This window comes from Melospiza georgiana, chromosome 1, assembly GCF_028018845.1.
Source record: "Melospiza georgiana isolate bMelGeo1 chromosome 1, bMelGeo1.pri, whole genome shotgun sequence".
Lineage (NCBI taxonomy): Eukaryota > Metazoa > Chordata > Aves > Passeriformes > Passerellidae > Melospiza > Melospiza georgiana.
The window spans coordinates 35,479,031-35,505,671 of record NC_080430.1 but is presented as its reverse complement, the minus strand read 5'-3'; the positions used below and the strand labels follow the sequence as shown (position 1 = coordinate 35,505,671).

The 26,641-nt window shown below is 41.9% G+C and overlaps 1 protein-coding gene across 1 annotated transcript in view; it reads right to left on the bottom strand.

Moving 5' to 3' along the window:
* The window catches only part of CHN2 (chimerin 2), a 158,963-nt gene that overhangs the window by 7,301 nt on the left and 125,021 nt on the right, over positions 1-26,641 (bottom strand). Inside the window, exons 7-10 of the mRNA XM_058026149.1 lie at positions 16,021-16,098; positions 9,776-9,860; positions 7,272-7,445; positions 5,413-5,490 (exon numbers count right to left, since the gene is read on the bottom strand). Coding sequence (XP_057882132.1) covers positions 5,413-5,490; positions 7,272-7,445; positions 9,776-9,860; positions 16,021-16,098 — 415 coding nt within the window. The remainder of the gene's footprint in view (positions 1-5,412; positions 5,491-7,271; positions 7,446-9,775; positions 9,861-16,020; positions 16,099-26,641) is intronic.

The window sequence follows — 26,641 nt, the reverse complement described above, 5'->3', positions numbered from 1 at the left end:
TAGGAAAGAGCACTTTTAAACACATGAGCTTAAAATTTACAGGTGTTGTTGGGAAGTCCTGGCTTGCAATGAGTGAAGTTACAAAAAGCAGCAGCAATAGAGGAGCACTATAATTTTTCAAGTTCAAATGACTACCTCTGCTCTGTATTACCTAGTGCCCTCATAATTTTTTCTCCATATCAAGAAATTCTGCCATCCTCCCTTCCTGGGACCTCATTATCTTGGTGGTCTTCCAGTAGAAAGATGGTTAAGCAGGGGATGTAACTGTCTCTATTTAACCCCCAGCTTTACCTCAGGTTTCTTGGAGCTCAGTTATAACTGTAGTCCCTGTTTCCCACCCTTTAGCTAAGGACACGAGGCTTCCCTCAGGGCAGGTGGAGCAGGTGAGGATTACATGGTGAGCGTGGTGATGCACGGTTCTGCCTGCTCGTGCAGCAGAGAGGGGTTTGCTGTGTCTGCCAGGAGGTGCAGGCACAAGCTTGGGCTGCTGCCACCAAGGTGCTGACATGTTGTAAAGCCATTGCCTCGCTTGTCTCACAGTGACAGGGCTTGTGGACATGCCCTGATGCAGACAGATGAGTGGGGGTGCTTGATACCAAGATGGAGATAAAGGCTCTCACAGCACAGTAAAAGAGTTTATATTGATTGCAGACATTTTATACAAACCTATGGCATCAATCTTGCCGGGATACGTCCCGTCCAATGTATGCACATAATTCTCATTAAGACTAATAGCACTACATGTTCTCATCAAGAGGAGATTATATGCTTAAGTGTTTAAAACAAACAGCCTTTCTTGATGCAGCTGAGCAGTCTGAATACATCCATCAGCATTTAATTTAATACAGCATCAATAAGCCCTAGGAGGATGTTTGCACTGCCCCAATCTTTTGTTTAATCCACACATTCCAGGCACGGTAGCATCAGTCTTGTAAAGCTTTGTGTGGAGAGCTCCATTTAATTGATGGACTCTGAGCACTCAAAATGCTCCACTGAAAACAGATACCTCCAAGGAGCCAGCAGCTGCATCAGAACAGATATAGCAAAGCACAAGCTTACATCTATTATCCAGGTCACCAGTATACTAAATGGAAGTGTTATTTATTTAGTACTTTTACAAAGCAACCCAGCAAGCTTCCTTAGAGGGGCACTTCAGCTCGAGGTACTTCAAAGCACAATGTATTTCAAACACACCTCTTATTTACATATGTGCTTACTGTAGGAAAAATGATGAATTCCTGAGTCAAAGATTTTACTCTTCTCTTCAGAGACAAATACAAATGCATTGGAAATGCACTGAACTTTATTTTAAAGTGAGCCCAGCAATACATCTGTTATAATATACCCTGCACATTTTTTAGCAGCTATGTAGGGATTCTTGTGTGTATGCATATATGAATTACATGTGGTTTACATGGTACCTTCTGCATTACCACAATAATTTTTTCACTCTTCAATGCAGGAATTCTTTTGGATTGTAGCTGATATTTTCAGTAAAATTGCAGCATCCATTTGATAATGTAGTTTTGTTTTTATATATTTTGGATTACAAACACGTAGTCAATTTCAGCTTTACAAACCTAATTCTACCCAAACCCCATAATTTTTCTTTCTTTGTTAGTTTGACTCTCAATGTATCTTGCAGTATTATGTTGAAATTTGAGTATCTCAAGAAAAAGAAAGTTTTTATTCTTTTTCTTAAAGGTTTCAGCTGATTTTGGATGCCATAGAAATTATCAGTAGTTCATTACAGAATGAAATAGAATAAGTATTACATTCTTAAAGCCTCACCCATGCCCTCTGAATACTGAATTAGGTTTTATTTAAGTTCCTTTCTCCTAAGTGTTTTTTTTTTTTTTGTTTTTTTATTGCACAGCCTTTACCATGCTAGCATGTTTCTTTTAGTTTTTTCTTGGCATTTGACAGGTTTTCAGCTACACTGGCAAAAGAGTATGATTAGGATGCCTCTAAGTGCTCATGTAATATTTAACAGCATAATATTTTTAGCCAGTGTATTGTACCAGCCAGTTGTACAAACAAGTGGGGGGACAGAATGTGGTGGTGACAATGGCAGCTCTGTGGACAAAACGCACAATGGATGTTCTCTGGATGCCACAACGCCACAGCTCAACAATGCTGACAGAGAGCAACTGTCATTCTACAGCACCAACATTCACCAGATTAAATAAATCCACATTATTCCCCTCCTTCTCATTACAAAAATCACTAAAATGGAACATTGTAAAAGCCTCAGAGAGCCCAATGCTAATTTACAGTAGGGGTATTTACACTGCTTGGGCCTTGGAAGGCAGTTTAAATCAGATGAGGACCAACTTCACCCCTTTTAAAAACCAACTGTCACAGCTACATTTGGCTCAAGTAGTGTTATGTGGAATGCCATTCTCTTCCAGAGATGGGAACTTTTTCCTGCTCTTGCTGTAATTCTTTGGAAGCACCAAGTGAGTGGCTCTTTGTCAGGGCAGAATTAGTCAGAGGGAGAGCCGGCTGCTCTTCATGGCACCCCTTCAGCTGCACATGAGATCAGCAGGAGAGGTCCCCCACAGCCAAGTCAGCTCCCATGCCTCGTCCTGCTGTGTCCTGCTGTCCTCTGGCCCCTGTGGCTTGATGAGGAGCTTGGGACCAGAACACTTGATGGCATTATTTGAAGGGTGCATCCTGTGCATTCATATGGGAGGACTCCTTGCCTGTCTGTTTTCAAACCCTTTTACTCAACGCTGTATTTCTGGAGATGTGAAAGTGTCCTGGAATTTTATCCAGGTGCCTGGGGACTGACCCAGAAATGATGGGCAGGGAGGCACCTCTGGAATGCTGAAGTGCAGTGTTCTGCTACCACAGACACCTTCTCATAAACCCTACAACTTCCATTTACAAAACTAGCTAATGTTTTTTATCCCTGCTCTTATTAGAAGGTTGTTTGAAAGCCTTGCTTTCAGATGGTTAAAAAATGGTCCTTAAATTGTTAAATGAAATTTATTCCTGGACAGTGTACATCCTCCAGTAGTGTGCCAAAACTATCAATTAAAGAGTTCTCTTTTCTGGTTCATATCCCTGCTCTCAGCATCTCCTTTGACTGTCTCCCCCCCCCTGCCCCCCAAGGTAATTTCCTGTAATTTACTTTTTTTCCCCCAAGTTTCTTTTCTGTAGTGAATGTGGAAATATGAATTCTGTAAAATCCTCACAGACAGGTGGCATCCCTGTCTTTTAAGGATCTGACAGGGAAACAAGCCCTGAGCTCTCAGGTTGGAAGTGTCTTGCCAATTCAAACTTCTGCCAGGTGACAGCCATCTTCAAGCTGCACAGCCCACAAGTGAGAACATGAAAACCCCTATTTTGTTTTTCTTTAAATCCTTTCCTGTAAAAACTCTCAACTCTTCCTGATTTTCCACCCCAGTTCAGGGAAAAACATGTTCAAAACAGGAAAGTGTTGAAAGTTGTCAGCTTCTGGTCCCTCAATACTCTAGTTCTCTAGGTCATAACATGATCTTGTTCTTCATTCTCCTGCTTTTATTCATGCTTTTTTATTTATAGCAACACTCTTTCCTTTCTTAGCCCTTTCCCCCTCATGAAACTGTTAAAAAAAAAATGAAGACACAGATTTTGGTCTATTTCTGCCCATTGGCCTTCCCCACAGCCTTTGTATACAAACTCTGTTCTTGCTTTCTCTGCTTTCCTCTTTATTCATGCTTTATTTTTCCTTTGGAAATCCAATACTGCTAGACACCTTCCTGTTTCTAGGTGCTGCCTGTCTTTTTAAATCACACTGTCTCCCTTGCTGTGTGTCTAATCCAAGTGTGCATTGCCATCAACTATGCTAGGAGTATACTTAATAAATAGGCAATAAACTGAAGTAGCTTCAGTGGTTCAAAGCATTTGCAAAGGAACTGCAGCAATGTTGAAGTCATACTCAGACATAAATTTAAATTTGCTTGCTTCCAGCTTTTCCCTCTACAACCTGTGCCTCTCCTTCTGGGCTTCATCCAGGTTGTTACACTTAGATGAGAATTAACACACAGAAAAAAAGAGTTTGCCAGGCCAGATCTACCTGCAGGGAGCAGAATGGCACCTATGAGGACTGTGAGCCTCCTGGGATCATTGCTTCATGTGGCACATCTGGAACACTATCTGGCCATGACAGCAGTCATACCACTGTGCCTCTCTCTGGCCCAAAGAATGGCTGACCTATGTGTGTGTATGCATATGTTCACAGCATCCAACATATTTACTAGTTTGTATTATTTTTTAAAGGATATTTCAGGATTAAAACAGCCAGTTTAGAAATTCCTGGCTGGACTTTCTTTACGGAGATGTCTGCATAAAAAACTGCCTCCAAACAAGAAATGCTGAGGCACAGCAAGTGTAAGATGTGCCTCCCATAGACATTGCTGGACTGTAACCTCCCCTGGAGCCCCCCATCTCCTGCCCATGGGCTCCCAGGGCCCTCAATCCCTGTCTGAGTGACATCACAGCTGTCCCCAGCTGCACCTTGCTGGTGTGGGGCCATCCACCCTCCTGGTCACTCCCCTGACCCACAGGCTGACTCTGGCTTGGCCTGGACCTGCCTCGTACCCATGGACTTGTGATCACAGGGCTGTGTCTGACCCTATTCCCTACCTTGGCAGAGGAAATACCTGAAAAAGTTAGGTAGGAAGGAAACCACTATTTATGAGAAATGAGAAGAATACTCATGTAACTTCTCAAATGTACTTGCAAAGGTATTTTCTATTAATGGAGGCCCTACCCTGTTGCTCACTTACATACACACTTAAAGTTAGTCCTGTGTGCAAAGACTGTGTGCACAACCAGAACCAACATAATCAGCTCAATCAATTAGAAGGGCTATGAGGATGGTAATCAGGCAGAGTTTTAATTGTTAGTTTTTCAATATGCTGTACAACTGATCTCCTCACTGCCCCTCTCACCTGCTGTTCAGATGCAATCATGTGCACAGTGGTGCAGTGCTTTCTACAAGGCTGCATGCAGAAGGACTTCCCAACTGGAGTCCCTGATCCTTAAACTCATAAACAGATTATTGTATTGTAAAGTGCTGAGTCTATTAAAGACAGGACTAACAAATTTCCCCTGGTACCACCTATGCTCACACTTAAACTAGGTCCTGGTCTGTGCTGCTGGGTTGAGCAATTAGCCAGTCCCCCACTTAAGCTTCTACACACCAATATCTCACGTTTAATTATTCCTTCCAAATATCAAACAATTTCTTCTTATGAAAAGGACTACAGATCACTTTAAAGTCAGAAAAGACAGGTTACTTTCTGTTCTTCTGCTTTTATGTCTGTTTCATTACCATGGTACATATATAAACCCTGAAAGATCTGAAATGTCCTAGAACTGAAAGCTTAGATTAAAACTGTACAAGATTAAGAAATGGTGTACCTCGATCAAAGGCCATTTTCACATCTTCAATGTGCTCAGTGAAGCCTGAAACTCTGTAGAGGCCCTCGGACTTTAAACCTGAAACAAAAAGTTCTTGTTAACTTAGCTTCAGTAACCAACAGGTATTTAGGCCTAAGAACAATAAAGCAAGAACAGCAGACCTACTAAGCACAGCAAAATGTTATTTGTAATGTGAAACTCCAGAGCAGTTAAGGAAAGAGCAAGATGATGTAATTTTTTTTTTTTAAGATTAAAGTATTTTAGAATTTATACTTTCTGATTTTGTTAGGTACATGGTTGATTTGATTGTGTTAGAGAAAAATACTGCAATTTGCTAATGGTGAGGCATGTGATGTTATTACGATTTATTCATTTTATGTAGGAGATTTTCCTGGATTTGGCTATAATTAATAAAGCTTTAGAGGTCTCCCTTCCTTTTACCAGTTGCCTAATGACAAATAGCAACACAAGTAAAAGACTGCCTTTCTCTATGAGCACAATTCATTCCTGTTCTGCTGTCAGCTTTTACATATACACAGCTGATAGATGTGATGGATGCAGTCCTTCCCCACACCAGTACATCCCTTCTACAGTTCTTTCACCACAAGAGATCTGCTCACTTGCACAACTGCTCCACACCAACATGAAATGCAGGGCAGCTCAGCAGAGCAAGCCGAGTTACACACCCATTATTCATTTCAATCCACAAATCCCTAATTGTAACTATGCACTGTGCTAACCTACTTATAAGTTCCAATATTCTTTGTCTTCTTAAGAACAAAATCAGAATCTTTCATAGTTCTATGGCAATTAAGGAAAGAAATATAAAGATGTTGGAAAAAAGGAGAGCAGGCAGAAGATTTTATCTCAATCAATAAATGTACAAGTAAGTGATTAGATCTCAAATGCAATGTGGCTTCCTGCTATATCATCAGAGTAAAGCTCTTCTGTCTTAGTCCATACTATTCTTTCCATTTGTCCCTGTGATGATGATATAATCCTGCTAGAGCTTTACAGAGCAGTGCAGGGGATTTACTAGTAAGTCTTTGAGTCAATTCAGTAGATGATGTGTGGGTTTGAAATCCCTATGGCTAGTATCAGTGTGTTGCTATGCAGATTACTGGGATGCCATGAATTCAACATTATTAGATTCCTGTGCTGAAGCTGTGACTAACAGGAAAATTTGGCTTATTGGGCAGCACAACATGCACATTTGCTATCTAAAGGAAAAATACATGAATATTACAGAGGGGATACATGATTATTGAAGGGGATATGTTTTTCCTTCAACCTGCCACACATCCATTGACCAAAAACTTGTCACAAGGTTGAGTTTTGGCTGTGACGTGCTGCCTGTGCCACAGGAACCATCAGTCAGTAACTGAGCATCATGAGATGTGTCCTGCCACAAAACACCATAGGCCCTGACCTCACTTGCCCGAGTCACTTCCAGTCACTCGTGTTCTCCTGCCCACAATGTCCATAAAGGTTATTAAAAATGGATTTGATTTAAACTGATTACTCTGAAATGGGATGTGTCCCTAGGTATGTTAAAATAAAGTAATGAAAAAAGACACATAAACATGAACTTGAAAGTTCACTTTAAAGTTCACCCCTTTCAGAAGTGTAACGTAATACATGCTTTGACATGTTTTCAGAAAGCATTTCAGGGAATCGCATTAAGGAATGCCATGATTTAATTTTACTAGCTGATGCAAAGCAATGTATCACCTGCACTAAAAAACCCATTTTCTCATCCTGTCCTCAGTGTGCAGGAGCACAGCACCGTGTTCTAGCTCAGCACATAATTCAAGTCATCCTCCTTTCGCTGTGCCTGCTGCTCTCCCAAGCACACACACCTCTCGCTTCGATCTCCCGGATGCAGGAATCCACCACCATGGGCCTCTGGGTGTTGTGGGCCTTCACCAGCGTGGTGAGGTCGCAGCAGTAGACTCGCTTTATCCTCTTCAGGTCTGGCTGGCAGTCGTTGGGCACGTACTTGGAGCACTGCTTGTGTACATTCAGCCCGCAGTCTACAAGCAGAGTTAGCCACGTTAACTCATTCATTTATTAATACTAATGCTGACAGGTCTTGTCTAACAATTTATTTCCCTGCTCCACATAAAGCAAGGGGCACAATTTCTACACTAGTCAGGAAAGATAGAATAGTGTGGAGATGAGAAGGATGAGAATGAAAATGTGTACAAATCTCCTCGTGGGACAAGTAAACTCTAGCAGGGTTGTCAAAAAGCTTTAAAAGCTCTGGATGTCCCTTACACTCTGAGATGAAGGAGACTGCTGGTGCAGTCTGGATCAGTTCATTACCAGACACACAGCTCCAGGTGTTGCATTTAAACATGTGAGACTTAACTTGTGGGTATTTTAGATTAGCTGTAATTAAAATTGGCACAGTAGTTACTGTCTGTGGCTGGCTGTCCTGTGGCTTAGCACAGATCATGGTCAGAGAACCTCAGATTCACCTGAGCACTCCAGCAGGGACAGTGCTGTGAGCCAGCATGCCTCACTCCCCCTTCCACATTCCCGCAGTGTCACATTTTGGCTCGCTCTGCCACATCAGCAGACTCCCCATCCCTGGCTCATCACTTCACTGGTGACTAAGTGTCCCCTGTGGCTTAGCCTGTAGGTCAGCTTAGGCACATAAAATGCTGTGAAAGGCGTGATGTAAAAAAGTGATTCATTTTACAAACAGTTCTTGGTGTCTTACTCCAGAGCCAAATAATGCCCTTGGTTGCACAGGTAGGTTTCTGTTAAACCACCACTGCTTCACCTCCACAAATTGAATTCTTCTAATAGATTCAAGTATTCAGCCAAATGAATTTATAATCTTCAGTAAAGCAAACACCACCACCATGAGTTGCATTATCTTATATAACTCTGATTCCTTTTTTAATACCTTCCCAGTCATGCTCATCACTGATGACCCTTTGAGTTAATTTAACATTAAGCTATTAAAAATGTAAACAGGACTATTACTTGCAGCATGTTTCAATATTATACTCTATAAAATATTAATCAAAGAAAAACATAAGCACACCTAAACATTTAATGGAATTGGGTAGGTTTTTGTGTGTTTCTCCGTACAGTTATTGCTGCATAATTCATTATTTGTGAAATCTAAACAAATGTGAGAAGCTGCAAATAGGATCCTGCCTGCATTGTGTTCAGTGCTGTTCTCCAGGCATGTGAAGTTAAATTTAAATGCATCTGTGTAGTTAAAGTTAAATGCTGGTAATTTTATGAGGGAGAGTATTATGTTTCCTACTAAATAAATATGCCTTTTCATAAGTTTAATATTTTATGTATGTGAACAAATACAGCGCTGTGCATTAGGGAGGTCAGGTTTGGCACACTTCTGTTTAAGATCAAATAGCTTGAAAAGCAAACTGCTATTCCTCTTTTTTAATGTCCTTCTCATATTCTTTGTGTTACCACTATTCACCTGAGACTACACTTATTAAAACTGTGCATTTGTGAAAGCTATTTTGGTCCTTCAAACTGTGATCTAAATTAATTTTAGGTAACAACCACCTCCTCTGCCTATGAAAGGCAGATGTCAGGGTTAGATGTGTTTGGTGCTAGTCTGAGATCAGGAATGCCCGGAGGGCAGGGCAGGAAGAGGTAAGAAAAACAATTTTTTGAAGTTATTTCAGATCTGCAGAAAGAAGTTATGAAAATGCATTTGTAATGCACCACATACTAATTCACTTGCTGAATCCAAAAGCCCATGATGTGATGATTATTGCATTTTTGCACAAAAATTGTTTTCCCCAAAAGAACAAACAAATTTAAAATAATTAGGCACCATTAAAATGCCAATACAGGCACCAGAAACGAATCCCTCTTGGAAAATGAATGTCATATTTTTTGTTTTTATCCTGAGGTGGGATACTTCAGGCTTGCAGCAATGCATGGTATTTTTATGGGAAACAGGTGGCAGCAGTCTTTTTTGCAGACGAGGGCGCTTCCCAGCAGTTGGTAGCAAAAAGAGGAGTTATGAAGCCTCGTTGCTGGATGGCTTTGCCATTTCCAGTGCTTGCATCTTAAGACATAAAAACATCAGGGATACCTTAATCATAAAGAACAAGTTTGGATGTATACAGCAGGCACAAGCACAAGCAGGATCAAGGTACTAGGAGAGGATGTAACTCAGCAACAAAGGGCTGATGGCTTCATTTCTGAACCAGCTAATGAGGCAAATGAAAAGGCTTTAAGTTCTATGGGAGGATTTCCTGCTTTGTTCTTTAAAGAAATCCCAGCCTTCCACTCCTGCAGGGAGTGCAGGCTGGGGTGGGACAGATGTCTGAGCATTTCAGGAGAGTGACAGAAGAGGTTGGAGTGCTACCTGAACACCGCACTCCCTGAGCGATGAGACCCCACATGAAGTTGGCGCAGTACTCACACCAGTGCGGACCCCGAAACGTATGGACCTGTAACACAAGTGGGGGTGGGGGAAAGAAATGGGGTCACTGGGAGGCAGATGGTCTGACAGATGGAGCAACTGAAATGGATAAACAACAGAAGACTCAGTAGGAGTAAATCTTTAGCACATAGTGCCCACATCCTTCCAACGTCTAGATGAAATAAACCATGGGAACAGAAATTTGCTTTGATCTTGAAGTTTATCTTTCAATACGCTTAACATAGCAGAGAACCAGGCTGTGGATGACACTGAAAACAAATAATTTTTGCCTGCTGACATTCTAGCTATAGCAAAGGGGAGGAAACCAGGAGAAAAATAAGTAAAACTAATAATCCAAAGAACTGTAGATAAAAGCACCCTACCCCAGTCTAGTAAGTAATTTGAACTCACATAGGAAAAATGTCAATAGAGTCTTTTTTCAGCAGATAAAACTTCATTTTGCTGCAGTCCACACACAAGTAAATAAAGAAGAATAAAATGATTTGTGTGCTGACAAAGCCCACATCTCCCCAGCCATGTTTTGCACACCACTGCTGCTTCCGCCACTGCTTTTCCAAAGGCTACAGCAGAAGATCTTTTTATTTAAGATGTGTATTCTGGTAAAGTAAGCATTTAATTTTCATTGAAATGAAGAGTAAATAGTGAGGTCTATGCCCCTGTGAATGGGCATGGTATGAGCTAGTTCTGGCCAGAGACTTAATTGAGCTTAACAAAACATAAATCATGCACACTCTGGCTGCTAATGCATCCTTTCCTTCTCTCTGCTCTTGTTTACCCATTTGGGTGGATGGCTGAAAGGCCACTTCCACCCCTGGGATGGGAAAAGCTGTTCTTTGCTTTTCATAGAGTGAAAAAACAGTCATTGGCCTTTTTCAGATTATCTGTAAAGTTTTAGGCCAAGCGTTTTGCATGCTAATGTTTTTGCCTCATTTGTCTGCAGGATCACACCAACACAAGCCTGTACTCTTGAGTCCAGAAAGATGAAGTATTGTGATTTTAATACAGACTTCTCTTCCTGACTTTGAGATAAAAATGTGCCAGACTGCAAAGGGCTCCTGACCAACTATTCACAGTTAAATAATTGTGTTAATAAACTTAAAGCAACAGTAGTTCTTCCTCCCTTTTGACAGTGAAAGATCAAAACTGGAATGTTTGACTTTTTTGAGATGCTGTTTTACCTCTCAGAAAAACACGTATCTGTGAAACAAGGCTTTGCAATAAAGTTTGAGATAGACATATTAATAGATATAGCCCCATACTTCTTTCCCATTTCATTTAATTTCATTTTGCAGAGTGGGTAGCATGAATTTCAGACACAGCTTTTTGTGAGGGTAAATGGCTGTATGTAACAGCTGATGACCTGAGTTTCAGTCACATGCACTATGCGACCTTGAGTGGCTACAAAACTACAGATAAAACTAATTATGCCTGCATCTTTATCATTTATAGACTGAAAGCCACATAATTAGTAGGTCTGCACCTGCACTTAATTGTGGGTGAAAATCATCTGCTGTGGGAAGATAACTAGCTGTGTCTTCTGCTTTGCAGCAGTTTACAAAAGCTAACCTTGTGAGAAGGGGTTGGAAGAGCTCAGCCAGGACTTTTAAAAATGCACCATTTCACAAATAAAGTCCATTGCAGTTGCTAGGATATTTGGGGCCTACTTGTTCACTTTACATAAAGCTTATTTCAACTGATCTGGCTGAGGCTTATTTTGAAAATGGCAGCTGATTATTCCTTGATCTTTCCTGCCATTAATTGGAAAGTCATCAATGCTGACTGTGGGCTCCAATTGAGAAGTGCTGACAGCGCATCCTTCCCTTGTTCCATTCAGCTTGGTGGCCCTCAAAGGTTGAGTTCTCTTTATTCATTCACTCCAATTTTTCACGGATCCGCATTTTAGCTCAAATGGCAAGCCTCCAGCTGAAATACTCTGTGAAAAGCTAGTCTTGGTGGTTTCTGGCCAAGCTGAAACAGGGAAACTAACTGAAAAAAAGAGAGAACTTCAAAAGTTTCTAGATGAAGGTGCAAAAATTCCCTTAAGATGCAGTTTTGAACTAAGTCTCTTAGGGCTTGTCATTGATTTTAAAGAAATAATGGAGGAAGCCTGTTCTTAAGAAAACAGTATTTTTGAATGGTGAAATGGGAATTTTTACTGCAAGATTGGCCTCATCTCTGTTTCAAACAAGGAGACATAAACAGCAAGTCACAGGTTTTCGAAATGGAGCTTTAGTTTTTGCCCCATCCTTTGTAACCACATCATTACAAACAGACCAGGCATGGATTTTTTGGAACTATGATCTGGAACTATTTATTGCTGGTTCCTATCCCATCCTGAAGTCTTAGTAGACTTCTCTGTGTACACACAGACTTAAGCTGCCTGAGCTACAGTTGACATATAACTCAAACTTTTAAAAAGAATTTTCAGGGAACTATTTCTTAAAATAAGCCAACCCCCTGACGTTTCAGACTATACACTGTACTTTTCTTGTTCAGTCTTTCATCCTCCTCCAATGAAAATTCTCTTCTTACATTCACTGTCTCTTTTCTGCTGGACAATCTCACACAACACTACCCTGCATGCCTCTTCTTGTTGCCTTCCTGTTCTCTTTGCCCTTCGCCCCCCCGGTGCCCTTGCTTTCAAATGGCAGCATTCCCCCTGCAGGTGCCACCTTATTCACTTCCCGTTTGTGTCTGAGTCATCTCCACAGAGGGGGAAACTCAGACCAAAGTTACGGAATGCTAGTACAGTGGCAAACCAAAATAATGCTGTGAGCAATACTGCAGAAATGAACAAAAACAATTGTCTTGAATTGAAATGCTTTTTTGTCTTTTAATTGATGTTATACAGTGTTGTTTCTGGGGCAATTTTGGTTTTATGGGACTGGGTCTGAAGATGTTTCTATTTGCTTTCCAAGAAAATAAGTTTTTTTCAGACTTTTGCCTGAATACAGACACATTTAGACTCTTTTGTGGACTCCTGCTGAACCTGAGCCATTTGAAGGGAAGAAAGGCTGACTCTGCTGTTATTTTTGTTTAAATGAATGCACATAATCTTTGTGATGTTTGTAAAAAATATTTCCCTCAAACCCTTTGTCTCTCAGAAGCAGTATTATCTGCAGTGCTTAAAACAAGGGGAAATTTACCCCAGAGACCCCTCTCTCCTGGCAGATCTCCTGACTTCTCTGTAATCAGCTGCCTTCACTCTGCTAGCCCGCCTGCAAATGGGATCTGCCCATGCTACGGTGGCAAACAGGCACAGTATTGTGGAAAACGCACATTATTCAGCTGTATTTGCTCACTTAAAGCAGCACAGAAGCCCTCTCATGAATTCCCAGCCTAGAACAAAAAGTGTGGAGCATCCTCAAACTCCATGCTGCTACCCTCAGGCACGAGGCTGACCTCACCACCAGCTGGGACCCCACTGAAGTTGGCAGGTAAAGCACATCCGAAAGATGTGCTGGATCCGAACAGAACAAGACACAAGAGGACTTTGGGATCCACTTAGGCTGACACTCACAGAGCTAGAGAAATACCTCTGTGTTTTTCTAAACAGAACTTCAGAGATTTATTCCCTTTCCTGAGTTATGGTATGTCTGCACTGGCTTAGGCAAAGCTGTCCCGCCAGACAGACGCCAGCTCCAAACCTAAATTCATGTGACTGCAGGGTGTGCTCAAGATGAACACAGCTTAACAAATCAGCCTGGATACTAAATCTTTTTTTGTCCACTTGCCCTGAGTGTCTTGAAATTTGGAAGAGAGGTTGAATGAGAAAGCATGGAGGGCACCAGAAGAGCATAAACCTGGTGCCCTCATACTCCAAACCTCAGTGCCGCTTTTTAATTTTTGTATTAGCTTGGCAAGGATGGAGGGAGAGCCATCCTTGCTCTGAATTTGTGCTTTGCACTTATTTCTTGCTTTTGTTCCTTCCCTCTTGCAGTAAGACCTTTGATATAAGGCGTACAAAAATCCCATCAGCTTCGCTAGCAATGTGCCCTTCATGTTTTAGATTTTTGTGCTTAAAGGACAAAAAGCTAAAGAGTGCCTGTTTGTTCATGAAGAATTGCCTATGACAAGATATGAGGGACACTGTGACACATAACCTTTATCCCTAGAAACTGAGATAAATGATATAATGCACGTCAGTATTCACCTAAAAATGGGGAAGACAACTTTTTGAATGTCTTCAAAATAGCATTGTCCTTCAGATAAACCCCATATCATCATAGCCTGAGTGCTGTCAAAAGCCATCAAGCATCTTGCCCCAAGACCCATAAAGCCATTCTTTCTTTTTAAAATTATTTCTTAACCCTTTTATGTAATGGATATGGAATATATTAAAGATATTAGCCTTGAGCCATGTTTTAAATTTAAATATTCTGCTCTGAGTACACTATCCACATTTTTTGTTCAACAACTGGACATGTTCTAATATATTCCTTTGGAAAAGTAACTGTATTTTCATAGCGAACATAATTGTCCATTAAGCAAATGTAACACTTTTGATTGACCTTTCTGGACAATTATTTTTAAAATGTTTGCTCCCCAGGATCTGTTATCGCCTTTACGAGGATAGAACAATTATTTTCTGCTGTCAAGTCTTTGAATACATATCTATTTTAATCATGTGGCTTTCCAGTTAAACTATGAGTCTTTTGAAACAGAAAGGAACAGAAACTGTACAACAGCTAGATTGTGCAAACACAAAGTTAACTGGGCACAGGTCCAATTATAAATCAAAGCCAAAACAGGGGAAATTTTGAAGAGGAAAGAATGCATGGGTCAGAGTGGAAAGAAGTCTCAGTCATGAGAAAATATTTTCTAGTTAAACTAAAATAGTTTTGATATTAAAATGATAATGAGGACAAAACCCAGAAAGAATGAAAGTTAGCTTAATCGAGCAAGAAAACACAAACTGTTTCCCTATTTTCTTCAGTGCTGATCAAAGAGATAAATATTGACTTTCCTGAAGACTGAGTCAAGGAAGGGGAATGAGAAAAGGGATGCCATTATTTGCTTTGTTCACTAATATTAAATTATTGATTTGCCAACGACAGCAGAAGCACTGCAGAGGTTAGCAATGTCTGCACAGCAGAGTATGTAGAAAATAAGAAGTGAAACTTTTTTGCTAAGTGAAATGATTTTGATCACTGCTTCTCCTTTTCTGACAGGCCCTAGATGAATATCAGAAAATTCTTGTTCTGCTAATGAGTTGAGCTATTCTGACAGTGACCGAGATCAGCATCCTCAAGGAGCATTAGCTAAACTGATGTTTCAAAGCTGAGATATGTTCCTTTCTTGTCTTGTTACTGCCCCTTATTCTTGATGCTCATTCCGATAAGCATCAAAATGCAATTTGACAGCATTAGCTACGGTAACTGGCTGGCATGCTCTGAAACCAGCACAGTCCTTTTGGCAAAACATTTTAATACAAGCTGCCTGGAAGGTCCATTTCCAAAGCTGAGTCACTTCCCTGCTGCAGTCTGCCAGAGACAGCACTCAGGAAAAGAATCCCTAAGAATCTGATTTTGTATGTATAGACAGCAGCAGGATGATCCATTTAAACATCCCTGTGTTTGCCCAGTGATTTGTTTCAGTTTGACAAGCAAACACAAGCTCAGATCCTATAGCTCAGTGGGACTCTGAGAACATTTCCTTAGCATATGGTGGGGGAACAAAAGCTGGGAGACAATACTGACCACTGTGCTTTGCTTTACTGTTAGGGGCACCCCAGCTCTCTCAACTTCTTCTGAAACCAGAAATGGTGCAAAATGTTTGCTGTTAAAATCCTACTGGCTTCTGATAATAGCTGGATTTTGAAAAGGGACCTTTTTCTTATTTAAAAGTAGATACACTTAAGATGAAGGCAATACATATGAAGTACTTTGTTTCTGAATAAAAGAGAAAACTGAATCTGTGAAAAAGAGTTAAACTGCCAGTCAAGCAGTACAGTTAGCAGGAAAACCATTATTTGGATTAAGAGCCTATGTAACAGCATACTAAGAAATCAGTTAATGGAACTTAAAGTAGAAAGAAAAAATAATTTTTCAACACTTTTCTTAGAGCTAGTATAAGTAGGTGCATGCAAACCTCATCACAACAAAAAATAAAATGTGAGGCATCTCAACAGGACTTTTAACCTGAAAACAATAGCAAGCTGTGCTTACCTTAAAATTGTGTGCTTTTTCATAGTTGAAGTGGTTGTCGTTCTGAGTTAAGGCTGCTCTTCTGACCAGGGAGGTGATCTGTGAATAGGCAAAGAGTTTCAGAGGTTGCCACAGAAGTGCCCCCTTGACTCCCACCTTCACCCCCAGGGCCACGGCCAGGAGCTCTTGGCGCTTCCTTCCTCGCTTGGACTTGTGAACAACAGCACAGTTTTTCTCATTTTCCAGCCACAGGTCCTCTGAGAACATCGTGCTGGGATCCCAAATCTTTTCCCTGTCTTCCTCGGCGCCGGGGAGCCTGACTGTAGTCAGCACGGTACAGTTTGTCCAAGTGCTTCTGATGTTAGACAGCAGATTTGAAGCAGCTGCAGCCCATTCTGCTGAGACCTCTGGCATGTGACTTGAATGGGCCGTCTTGTGGGACGGAAGGAGCTTCTGCATCTGAATAAGTAACGGCCTGTGCCGTGCAGTTTCTTGAGGCAGATGTGAGCCTCGAACAATAGCTCGAATTCATACACTGAGCAGCCTCCCCCTCTGTGCTCCCCCAGAGGGGGTCTCCAGATAGGTGCTGCTGAAATACCGGCTGGGGGGCACACAGCTTTACAGCTGCACCCCCAAAGGCATCTCCAGGGACAGATCTCTTCTACTCTGCAGCGTGGTAAAAAATGAACAAACAAACAAAAAGCCCCTGGAAAGCCCACACTACCGAATCCGATGCTGCATCCAATTACACACAGACTCAGAGACTTATCAGCCAGCAGTCTGCATACTAGCAGATTAAGCCCTTAAAACCATGATGATTGTTTAATCTTACAGGGCAAAAAATCTTTCTAGTTTTTGGTTTTGCTTTTTTTTTTTTTTTTTTTTTTTTCCTATCATGTACAAGGGAAAACCAGCCGCACTCCAAGCATTAATAGCACTTTTATGCCATGGTTTAAACTAAGCATTTTGTCAGTGTGCACTTGGTAGCACTGAGGAAGCTCACTGCCAGGGAAAGCTGAAAGCCCAGCTGGGACTATGTGGGCTTGGAGGCCCTGGAGCCCCGTGCAGCAGGAAAGTTCACATGGATGAGGAGCAGGGGAGTTCACAAGGATGCAGGAGGCCCATATGCACAGCCCTGTTTGCAGAACAGGGTCTTCAAGGTGGCGAGAGTGGCTGTCCTTTGCTCTGGTTACCTGCATCTATACATTTTGAGGGGAACTGTTTTCTAGTTAAAGCCCAGGGACAGGAGGCCTGGGGACCCTGACCAGTAACAGCTTTCAGTGTTTGGACATATCATCCACTTTTTTACAGGCAGGTAGGTCTGTGACCCAGGACATGGATGTCTGATGCTGAGCATTTGCTGAGAAGCACATCCAGTGCCTCCTCCCCACTGCCTCCTTCTCCCCAGCTCCCTTCTTCTACTCATTTACTAAGTATTCCAATTCCCCATCCATAAGAGGAGGATAGGAGTTACCTGCTTGGCAGAGCACTGTGAGATTCAAGTCTAGAGGTGTGCCTGATGCTCAAAGTGCTGGGATAGGGCAGAGTGGGGAGTTGCCAGTGCTACTGGGAAAACTGCCTATTTGAACTGGAGACACTAAAATCACATCAGCCTTTTACAGTCTGCCCCACTTCAACTAACCCAGAAAATTTGTGAAATTGAAATATTTAATTCACTTATATTAACTTGTGAGGTTGACCTTGCATCTATTTTTTTTAGTCTGCTTCTACCTCAGGCTGAAAAGTCAGGAGGTTCATCTAATTCACTTACTAACCCCTCCACCACACAGACTGCCTGTGCTTAGTAAAAGTGATGCTCTGCTGATTTGAAAGCCCATGGGGACAGATGGTTGTCCCTCAGTAACATCAGGCTGTGCAATTTCAGAGAGTACCCTACTTAGGGTTTTCAAGAAGTTGTGCAACCTGCAAAATCAGCTTCTCACTCATAAAACCCTGCACTTATTTCTATACATAGCACATTTAATTCCTTTCTTTTTCAGGTAACTCACAACAGCACTTTTTACACACTTCCATACTACAAAGCCTCTGCTCCCCAGAAGGGAGGACTTCCACACAAACCCTCTGCTCCTTGAGCAGTTGCTGCCCATTCAGCCTTTCCCTGGGGCTTGGCACTGTTATCTGACCACTGGTGACAACTGGCTGTGGATGCATGCATGAACACTGCTCTGCCTGCAGGAAATCCCGGCTGCTCTTCCATATGTCCTCTTGTAGTGAGTCCCAGTTTCTGTTAGCTTGGGACCTTTATCTGCTTTCCAGCAGATGAGGCGGACCAAAGCTGCCCAGCTTTTTCTCCATGTGTTTCAAGAGGTAGAAAGTACTGCTTTTTGCCAGCAGCAATGGCATCAGTTTGGGCCATCACAAAGGAAACCTTGGAGTTGCTCAAAGTTCTTACCACATTCCAGTTTCTTTCCTCAATGCCATTTAAAATGTATTTATATTTATCAGAAAGAAAACCCACAAACTAGCTCTGGGTTGTCAGACACCTCTGAAGCCACAGCCTCTAAATCCCCCACATGTACATAAGCTACTTTTTCTCTAACTTTCAGCATAACACATCCAAAGTCAGAGAGAGGTCGGTTTCCTAATAATGTTCTAATATTTGCATTTATGTCACTAGACTGATAAAAATCCCATTATATAACCAATATTTTTTACATAACATGGCAGATTTGATACTCAAGTGACAGGCTTATGATGATACATCTTGAAATTTCAATTTATTAGACTATTTTTGGAATATCAGAGTGTCATCCTGGGATCAGACATACAGACGTATTTAATGGAAACTCTGAGTGTTCACACAAAAGCATTAAACTTAATAGACTTGAGGGAGGAAAACTCAGCCAAATCGGTTCATATGACTAAGGCAGAGCATTATTTACTGTTTATCATATATGAAATTTTATTTATCCCCTGGGAATATGCCTTGCTTGGGCCCTGTTTAGACAGTTGTTCAGGGGGATTCATTGCAGACACAGGACGTGCACACAAGGCCAGCAGTGACTGCATCCTCTTAAGGAGCTTAATCAAAGCCCCACAGGTTTGGTGTCTAAATGGTGCTGCAAACCTCAGACAAGCTGGACCACACATACAACCACTTCCTTCTCTAAATACAATGCAAACTTCAGCAATGACGAATTCTCAGCTGCAATCAGTTCCTGATACCACAGGCTCAAGCCAGTGCTCTTCTTTTATCTGCTTTCTTTTTCCTAATACAAAATTGGCTGCACATGGTGTCAACTCATTCAAACTGCATATCTTGATCAACTTAGTGAGTTAGCCTGCAGCTAAAGAGGAGAAGGCCACTGGCTAAGAATATTACTGCTGGTTGTCACTGAATGTGAAGCCAGTGAAGGCTGGCAGGCGAATATGGGTTATCTGTGTTTTCAGATCACAGAATTTCTGCCTAAAGGATATTTTTAGTTTACTAGTCTCTTTGTAAAACAGATGCGCTATATAGGAAATTGGGCATCTAGAGACAAATAAATGTCACTGAACCAGAATAAGAAAGTTAAGGGGCGGAGCAGGGGGGAAGAGGGTGACAACTCAGCTGTTGCACCGTTTCCAGCGCGCCTCCGCAGCATGAGCTGAACCACACCATTGTCTCTGCCCCAAATACTGGCATCTTGTTTGCTAACAAAGGCCTCGGGCACAGGAAAGAGCAAATTGAAGTATGAGAAGCTTTTGGTTGTGTACATGTGGTATGATTTCTCTTGCAGTCGTGTGGGCAGCACAGAGGACTTGCTGGAAGCAAGTGGTGGGGGAACTCTGCCTGCTGCCCTGCTTGTCTGTGCCAGCTCCAACGGGGTGGGAAGAGACACTGTGGGAGGGGTGGCTCCTCTCTCTGAGCTGCCACCATGCCAGACTGTGGCTGGCAGGGAGGGGAGATCAGGCAGCACATCCTTGGCTTGCTGCTCTGCCTGCAGAAGGACACAGCTGGGGGGAAAAGGAAAAGCACGGGCACGTCTCTTCGGATGACGCCGCAAGAGAAATGGAGATTTCTCCATGATGAGGAGCTGTGACAAATCCATGACTGAACTCTAACTAAATACACTTAACTCTGCACATAGATACAGTCATAGGTCAAAGAGAGGCCTGTTTCCTTGCAGGCACGGCACGCTGGGTTATCTGCCAGACAGATTATGTTTGCTCAATCGCAAACACGTGGTGGAGATGACACACAGAGCAGGAATCTTGCAGCTATTGGGTTTTTCCTAGTTTTCTCCCACGGAGCTCTTCCCACGACAAACTCAGAACACGTCAAAGAAACCTCTTAGCAAATTTCAAATCTCTTAGTAGGACACAGGGCACAGAGGGGAAATGGTGCTGGAGGCCAGTCAGCCAAAGGCCTTTGCCATACCACAGTCCCACCGGTCCGTGCCTCCCACTGCCACGGCACTGTGAGCTGCCATTGAAAGGCTTCTGTGCTGCTGAAACAGTGGGAGGAACCAAGCTCCAAGCAGAAAACATGCTGAACACAAAGCCAAGCACAATGCCTGAAGAGTGGTGTTTGCCAGCCTGGTCTCACAAACCCCACTTTCCTAAGAAACCCTCTCTCCCGTGGGAAGGCTCCCAGTGCCAGTTAGGCGAGCAGAGGTTGCACAGGTGAGCAGGGCCAGGAAGATCCACAACATGTGGCCGGGGGCTAGGGGAGAAGTCAGATTCCACAGCTACTGGGATGCTGCTGCTCTCTGGTTTGCCTCTTCCCCACCCCAACCCAAAAGTCTCTTGTTTCCAGCAGAAAACTTCCTTTCAAGGTGAATTGTCATTCAGTAAATGGAACACTGTTAATAATTAAAAAAACAACAACAACAACAACAAAAAACACTGGGCTTTTTTTTAAGGATTAGCATTTATCTAGAGTTTTGCTTTTTACTCCTTGGAATTTCAACTTTCTTTTTTTTAAATAACCACCAGTACCTCTGAAAATTATGACTTAGCAGCTGTCAACAACATGCATAATTGTTTGGACAGCAGACTGATCTACACTGGGCTCTTGCTCTGGAGAACTGGTTGCACTTCCACCACCACCATTCACACCTATCTTTTGCAGATAATCCACAGCAAAAGAAGCTGTTTATTTAAAACAGTTTATTATCTTGGAAGACTTCCAAAGTACATGCTCTGATGTTAAAAGTAATTAAAATTGTAATACTCATACATCTCCTAAATTGATGTGATTGATTATTTATTAGCATCTTAGCAACCAGCTGTCATTTATATGCACTGATTTCTGACCATGTATGTATTCAGTCCATTCCTCCACAGATAAAAATATAATTTACCTGCAGCAAATGGAAATATAATCTCCCTTAGACCCCAGATCTCCTTTCTAAATCCTCCTCAAACAGATTTTTTCTGTATGAATCATTTTCTGTATGATTATTTTTCTCAAAACAATGCAGTCAACCAAACAATACAACAGCCAAAGGTGAAATAGTGTATAATCAGGAGACTAGTGAGACTATTATTAAAAATAATAGTTGCTGTAAGCCTCTTATGGTGTATTAATAGAATAAACTATTGTCTATTTTGGAATGACAACTGGAGATCAAATTAAGTGGTATGCAATTACATAGCCATCTCCAATTAAAAAATAGTGAGTGGATTAAAAGATTCTATGTTGTCAGGCAATTCTACCACTGAATGCATTAATTTGTGTATTTCCTATCCACCTTTGTATTCAGTATATCTGAAATATTATTTTGATTTCTTATTTTTGCCAACTATAATAAATAGGCATTGTGTTACAAATACTATGTCAGTATCATGGAAAAAATAGTGCAGAACTGAGGAAAGGACCTAAGCACAGTATGAACTACCACAGCAATTCCCTCAAATAACCCTGTAGAGATTAACATGGTAACAGCAGGTCTAGCCTATTTATTGTCTCGACTTCCTTTCCTCCCACTCTCTCCTTTATCCTTTCCAATCCATCTCCATACTTGTCAAGGTTATTAATGACATTTTCCTGGCCAAGTTCATGATCCTCTCCTCTGGGCTTAAGTTCTAACCCATTCATGACCAAAATGGCAGAGAGAGAAGAGGCACGAGGACTAAGTGGGGCAGATGAGAGCAGAACTGCACACCACAGCCATGGCTGCTGCTGTGCTGGAAGAGAAACACCAGCTCTCCACAGAGCACCAGCCCCCACAGGGCTGCCGGGAGCTGCTTCATCTGCAAAGAGGGCTTGCACTGGATTGATTTCTGAATACCTCTTGTTCCCTCTGGGGATACAACACACATAACTGACTGGATTTTCCTGCCTGCAGCGTCTGTCAATGAGTACTGTTATCACACGCAGTATAGATCAATGTCTGTCCATGATAACATCTGGCCTGCGGGCAAATGAAAATTCAAGCATGATATTTATCCTGATATTTGCAAAATATTGGCAGTGATCTTGTTATTTTGTCAATGATGATGGTATTTTTTTGACAAAAGTACTAACACAGTATTTGTCTAACAAATAGACATTTAAGAAGAGGAGGGAAGGAAGGAAGGAAGGATGGATGGATGGACGGATGGAATGGATGGATGGATGGATGGATGGATGGATGGATGGATGGATGGATGGATGGACGGACGGATAGGTAATTAGGTGTCTAATCTAAAACAGTAACATGTTCTTGCTTTATAAACAGAGGAGAAAAACAGAAACTTCCAGACAGTGATTCATTGTCTTCTATGAGAGGTCAAGTCTAAAATGGATGAGCTTGAATTGCCTTCTTGCAGGTCCTGTATGGATCATACAGGAAAACTGATGGCTCTTGTAGAAACAGAAGCTTTACTATAAGATATTCAAAATTAGGTAAAATCAATATCTCTCTGTACTATTTTCTGTCTCTATTCTTCTGTTAGCTATTCAATTTCAGAATAAATTAAGGAATAATTTAGGTTATCAGCCTCAACCATATCTATATGTAAAGATAGATTAACAACTGTACTTTGTTTTGGTTATCAATACTCCCTATACTTCAGACTGGCTAAGACTCAAGCTCAGGAAACATGGAATATTCAGCTCACTACATCATTTGTTAAACAGCTGCATGCAACTTTATAGGTTTATCTGGGCTCATTGAATGAACTTTTTCAAGAATTGTAACTATAGAAGGAAGAGTATATTAATACAGATTTCTCACACTGACTATGTAGGTAGCCAGTATTTTGACATCTTACCCACAGAGGAAATAGCCTAACAACAAAATGAGCTTAATATGACATACAATGGCCTCAATGAGTTAAGAAGGAAGTGACTCATGCTGTCTACAATATATGGGACAGTTAGTAAAGAGACAGAGATTAAAAAAAATAACCTAAACATTACAGTTTTTATCCAGATCCACTGGGGAATGGATGCTGGCTCAGCACCATGTAAGCCATACCCCTATACAACCTGCCCATATTTTTACATTTTCACCATGAAGATGTTGCTTTCCAAAGAAACAGTACTTTGTTTAGGAGAGCCAGTTTGCCATTGATTAAAATCATCATTGTCCTGCAAGGAGACTGCAGAGCTTGAACCAGAGCCAAACCCACTGGGCTGCCACAAAGAAGTGGAGAAGTTAATGCTCTTCCTTCCCTGTCTGGAGAGAGGCAGGGAGACAAGAACGTCTGTTCTGAGAAAGACGAGTCCTGTGAGGGCAGGGCAATGCCCTTGATAGGATGTCATAAGTGGAAAAGATGGCAAAAGGTCTGGAGATGCCACTGCAATAGCGGAGCTGCCCTTGGGGCTTCCAGGCTTGCTCATGTGGGGCTGTCCTTAACCATAGCTGCTTAATGGAGCTAGCTGGATGTCAAGCTCAAACACAGGGCTAGACTGTGGACCATGTTTTGTGAGACTGCATTCAGTCTGTGTAACATCAGCTTTCCAATAAGTCCCAGGGCTATACAGATACTATGCTGGACAGTGGGCACAAGCCTGGATGTTTGACCTTGTGCCTCATTATGCTCCCAAATGTACACACGGCACCTTCCACAAACACCTACACCCTCACTTTTGGTATAATTCTCATTTCTCTGTCTCAAACACTACTACACTCTACAGCCAGGTATTATCCCAAAGAAACAAAATAACTGTCTATCTTCTCCATACACAGTGAAACCCAACACCACAAAAATAAACACAATACAGAAAACAGAAGTTAGAATGTTCTTCTGTTTCTCATTTTGACTTCTGATACTATATGTTAGTGACAATAAAATTGTCCTGGAGCGTGATCAACTCAGCCTTTCAGCACATGCTATGCACTGAAACCTATACAGCACAGTCAGAGTGCCTGCTCATATAGAGAAGAAAAATCTGCCCCTCCTGGGATTATGGTAAAATGTGGAGAAAAACAGGCTTCATGAATGTTTCCCAGAAACAACAGTGGGACAGGAATGGTATTTATGTCCGGAGCCACGAACCGCTCGGCAGAGCCAGCAGATCTCTGGAGGAGCTGTAAAGCAATGTTGATGGGCTGCCAGAATGTAAAGCATGCTGTGGCAGTCCCAGGAACCAACAGCAGCGCCCCAAGTTTTGCCCTAGCTTAAGACAGTTTGAAACAAGAGACTTCATTGCGGGTTAAATAGAGATTTATGCAGCCTGGAAGGGAACAAATAATTTGTGAACCAGTGATTCATGAACTGGTGATCACATTGTCTAAAAAACTGGCAATCTGTAAAATTCTTCCTGGACAATTCTTCAGGAACAAATTCTCAATGGTGTGATGGTCTGCTCATTTAGCACTCACAGGGAAATGGGAATGATAAACAATTTGAGGGGGGGGACAATGCCAACATCAGCATCAAGTGGCAAACAGGATTTTTCTCTAGTTTTGGTGGTTTCTTGGTGGTGTGAAGGAACTCTAAATCTTCAGTCTCCAACTTAATTCACATGACTGAATTTCACTGCTGCTCAGCAGTCATGGCACCTTCAGATAAACTACACAGTACAATGACCTAGTCATGTGTTTTCCATCATTAGTAATATTTCTGTCTCCTTTTACTGCAGCATCTTGTGACTTTTTCCCATTAAAAAAGCATAAACTCGGTAGACAATGTAAGGTGAAAGGACTTATTCATGCCATTTAGGAAACAAAGTAGGCAATTAGCAAATAGGAACACAACATGCTTTCAGGTTGAAAGAATACTTTTTAACAAGCTTGAACCAACAGCCCTTAACCAGATGAAAAAGGGAGAAATGCTAGTTTTATAAAAATGCTGTGGTTTATGACTGTGAACTTTCATTTCAGCATTCTTTATCAATTGCATTGCAAAAAACCAAAGAGAGCAATAGGGAACCATTGTCCACATGCATAAATGAAACTGTGGCTTGGAGAAGATCGCTGCTCTTGGTGATGGCCCAGCCATGGCTGTCTGAGAGCTTGACTGAGCTCACTTGTACCTCCTTGAATGCCCCAGGACATGTGCCCCTGAGACAGGAGCACACAGTGTTTACAGCTTACCTGTTTGTGAAATATGTGCTTCTGTCCCATCACCTTTAAGCAATGTCATTAACCCTGGTGGTGACAGTGTCAAAGCCCAGCTGTCATCCCAATAGAAGTGGTAAGGCTGTAGGTCCCTGGTATTTCTCTGGCTTCAAAAATGTGTGTTTGCTTAGAAACAGGGAAGGAATTCATGCCGAAAAAAGTGACGTGCAGTTAAAGAAAAGACAGAAGGCTCTGAACTCAGCCAAGTTCACTTACCTTTTTCACTATATGCCTGGACTTTGCCCCAGGAATGTGTTATGTTCCTCCTTGTTATATAAGAAGGATCCCTATAACTTAGACTTGTATCAGTTTCTGTTCTGAAATGGACTCAACACAGAAGAGAAGAGTTGGGACAGGGCTGGCACCACATATGGCAAAGTAGAAAGGCACCTGCAGGAATGGGTAATTTCATGCTATGGGATATGAACCCTCGTTCAGCTCCTTCCAGCTCACCTTGCAGAAAAAGCTGCTCTAAGCATAACTAACTTCCTCTTCTCATAGATGAGGTTTTGAGCACCTTGGCCCTTGTTCAGCTTCCCTTTTCTCACAAAGCAGCAAGGGAACTCCTGTGTGCCACAGACTGTACATGAAAAGCACGGTTCACCGCACTTTTAGAAGAGCATGTTATAGGACATGCAAACCACTTGAAATCACACTCTTTGAACTTGCAGAAAGTACCAGAATGTATCCAAGCTGTTTTATTTTCCCCTCAAAATAATTGTTTTGTGTCATGGTTGCTTTGCCCTCTGCTTGAAGCTGGCTTTGTTACTCCATTACTCCTTGGGTAAGCAGCGGCACAGTTATCCTTGAAAACACATAGGCATTTCCATGGCCACTGGAGAAACACTCAGACAAAGGCTGACCCCACTTCTCTGCTAGTGAATGAACACACAAAGGCTGTATAATCCTAGTTTTATTTTTCTGTACAGGTGTCATTTGACCCTGATAGCCTTATAACCCCTCTGACCTGCAGCCAGTGCCCTCTGGTATGAAGCAGAGGCTTTTGTTGCTGATGGCACACCGTGCACAGCTGCTTCCACCATTGTCTGGAGAGGGACAGATGGCTGCTCTCAGCACAAAAGGAGATTAAAAAGACTGATGGAATGACATCACTCTTCAGCCTGCAATTTAATTCATGGGACCTGTGA